Source organism: Palaemon carinicauda, chromosome 26 (genome assembly GCF_036898095.1).
Source record: "Palaemon carinicauda isolate YSFRI2023 chromosome 26, ASM3689809v2, whole genome shotgun sequence".
Taxonomy (NCBI): Eukaryota; Metazoa; Arthropoda; class Malacostraca; order Decapoda; family Palaemonidae; genus Palaemon; species Palaemon carinicauda.
Genome location: NC_090750.1, coordinates 90,699,934 through 90,702,433, shown reverse-complemented (window position 1 = coordinate 90,702,433; position 2,500 = coordinate 90,699,934). Strand labels below are relative to the sequence as shown.

At 37.1% G+C, this 2,500-nt stretch overlaps 1 protein-coding gene across 1 annotated transcript in view; it reads left to right on the top strand.

The window, feature by feature from the left end:
- The window catches only part of LOC137620053 (uncharacterized), a 54,624-nt gene that overhangs the window by 47,779 nt on the left and 4,345 nt on the right, over positions 1 to 2,500 (top strand). Inside the window, exons 16-18 of the mRNA XM_068350331.1 lie at positions 1 to 1,552; positions 1,748 to 1,980; positions 2,455 to 2,500. The exon at positions 1 to 1,552 is cut by the window's left edge and continues 22 nt beyond it; the exon at positions 2,455 to 2,500 is cut by the window's right edge and continues 213 nt beyond it. Of these exons, the coding sequence (XP_068206432.1) occupies positions 1 to 1,552; positions 1,748 to 1,980; positions 2,455 to 2,500 (1,831 nt within the window). The remainder of the gene's footprint in view (positions 1,553 to 1,747; positions 1,981 to 2,454) is intronic.

The following is a 2,500-nucleotide window of genomic DNA, read 5'->3' as shown; positions in this document are numbered from 1 at the left end:
TGGCCGGACAAGAACAGCAACTGCGCGAAATCTTGGAAACCAATAGAGATTTAGTTAGTTTGGCAGATGAGAAAGGTAAAACACCACTTCATCTTGCTGCTGAGGGTTTGCACTTGGAATGCTGCAAGGCTCTACTAGAAATTAGTGACATAAAAATCAATTTGAAAGATAACTCTGGCTATACTCCTCTGTTACTCTCAATTTCCTCTGGTGATATATCTTATGAAGTAACTAAATTACTGATAAAACATTCGGGAAATTTGAAAATAATAACCAAGTCAAAGCAAACTGCATTGCACATTGCAGCAGAGAAAGGAAATGTTAAAACAATGAAATTACTATTAAAGAGAGACAAAAGCAATCTAAATTCTGAGGATAATGAGAAAGCAACTCCTCTACACTTAGCTGCTAAAAATGGTCATGTACGTGTATGTCAGGAGCTGATTGGCATAGGGGCAAATAATGGTGCTAAAGACAGTAAAGGTTATACCCCACTTCACTGTGCCGCTCGAAGAGGATTTCATGCCTGCATGAAGTTACTGATTTCCTCGGGGTGCCAAGTCGATTCCGCAGATAAGCAAGGAAACACACCATTGCATGTTTACTGCAAACACGCAAAGAATAGACCTGAATGTATAACGCTGCTGTTAGAAGCAAATGCCAATCCTAACGCCCGAAACAAAATTGGCAAAACCCCTTTCCACCTAGCTCAGTCACAAGAACTTGAAATAAGGAAAGCTTTCGAAGGAAGCGCTATTGACTTATCAGTTACAGATAACAAGGGCAAGACTGTTTTACACTATGCAGCAAAGAAAGGTAATTCAAGTATCAATGTGGATTTTATACTGAAAATGGAGAAGAAAACGACTGATATGAGCCATTTCATCAATATCCAAGATGCTGAGGGCTACACTGCTCTTCATATTCTAGCCAGCCGTGGCGAACTAGATGCCTGCAGATTTCTCATAATAAAAGGGGCAGATGTAAACATATCCTCCAAAAGGAAAGAAACAGCACTGCACATGGCCGCTCAAAATGGACACAAACAGACAACTGCGCTCTTGATTCATAAAAAGGTGGCAGTGAATTCAGAGAATATAGATTCCCTCACTGCCCTCCATATGGCAGTGAAAAATGGCCATGCCGAATGTTCTGAGGTACTGATGAGAAATCGTGCCAATGTAAATGAGTTTGACCCAGAGAATAAGACAATTCTCCATATGGCTGTTGAAGGTGGACACATTTCATGTATCGAAACCATTTTAAGATTATATCCTTCATTAGTTGGACAAAGAAGAGGGAATATAAAAACTCCTTTGCACATAGCAGTGGAAAACAACTCATTGGAATACTGCCGAGCATTATTGAATACAGATAAAATTGAACTCTGGACCGAGGAATCTCCGAGTCCAGTCAGATTAGCATACGAAAAAGGATTTTTCGATATATTCGACCTTCTTCTTAGGAAATGTAAGCTGGAGGATAGAAACCAGACCTTTAAGGACATAGACTTCAGGAAACTTTTGAAAGTGGCTCTGGAAAAATCAAACAGGTAAGCATAGCTCCCTAAATGTTTCAAATATTTTTTTTTTATTCATAATAACCCATAGACTATTAATAGATCTAACAGTGATTATTACTGTTAATGCATTACAAAAACTAGGCAAATATTGCCTTTTTGAGATTTTGAGAAGATATAAGGTCTAAATCCTTTAATATGTACTCTTATCCATATCTCTCCCCACAGCCAAGTGGTCAAGAGTATAACAGAGAGTGTTTACTGGAAAGAATCACTCCAACCTTACTACGTCCTAGATGAAAATCTCATAGCAGAAGAAACACCAAACTTAAATCTCAGTAATATGGTTAAAGATCACGATCAACTGGTTAAACAGATATTCGATAAATGTATGCCTGATCCGGAGCAAGGCACATATTACTTCAAAACAGAATATTTGGATGAGATTCTCCAACAAAAAGGTTAGAGCAATGTACTCAATCGAAAATGTTAAAAACTAGTTTTGTCTTAGAATTATGTTCACTTCAAACTGAGTAAAGATTCAATTTTCCTAGACAAAGAATACTCTTTTGCTTTTCCGAATTGTACGTGACTCAATGTAGTTTTGGTATTTATGGTTCTTTTTCACAGCAGAGAATAAACAGGACAGTAAGAAATCTTTCAATGGATTAACCTCTAGACTATTTTTGGAAGTTTGGAGCATGTCTCGTCTTTTAATTCATCAAATTTGCAGAGCAAAGTGCCTACATTGAAATAAATTCTGATTTAATTTAAAATATAGATATATCTGTTAATCATAAATCACTGAGATTTTCTTAAATCTTTATGATCCTATTTCCGTAAATTGAGAATTATATATAGCAATTCCCACTGAATTACCGGGAAGGCTACTTGACAGGCTTGTTTTACATAAAATGTATTGCTGATCACCATAGGTAACTCACACAATCAGGGTGAAGACGTAGAAGACATTCGTCCGTC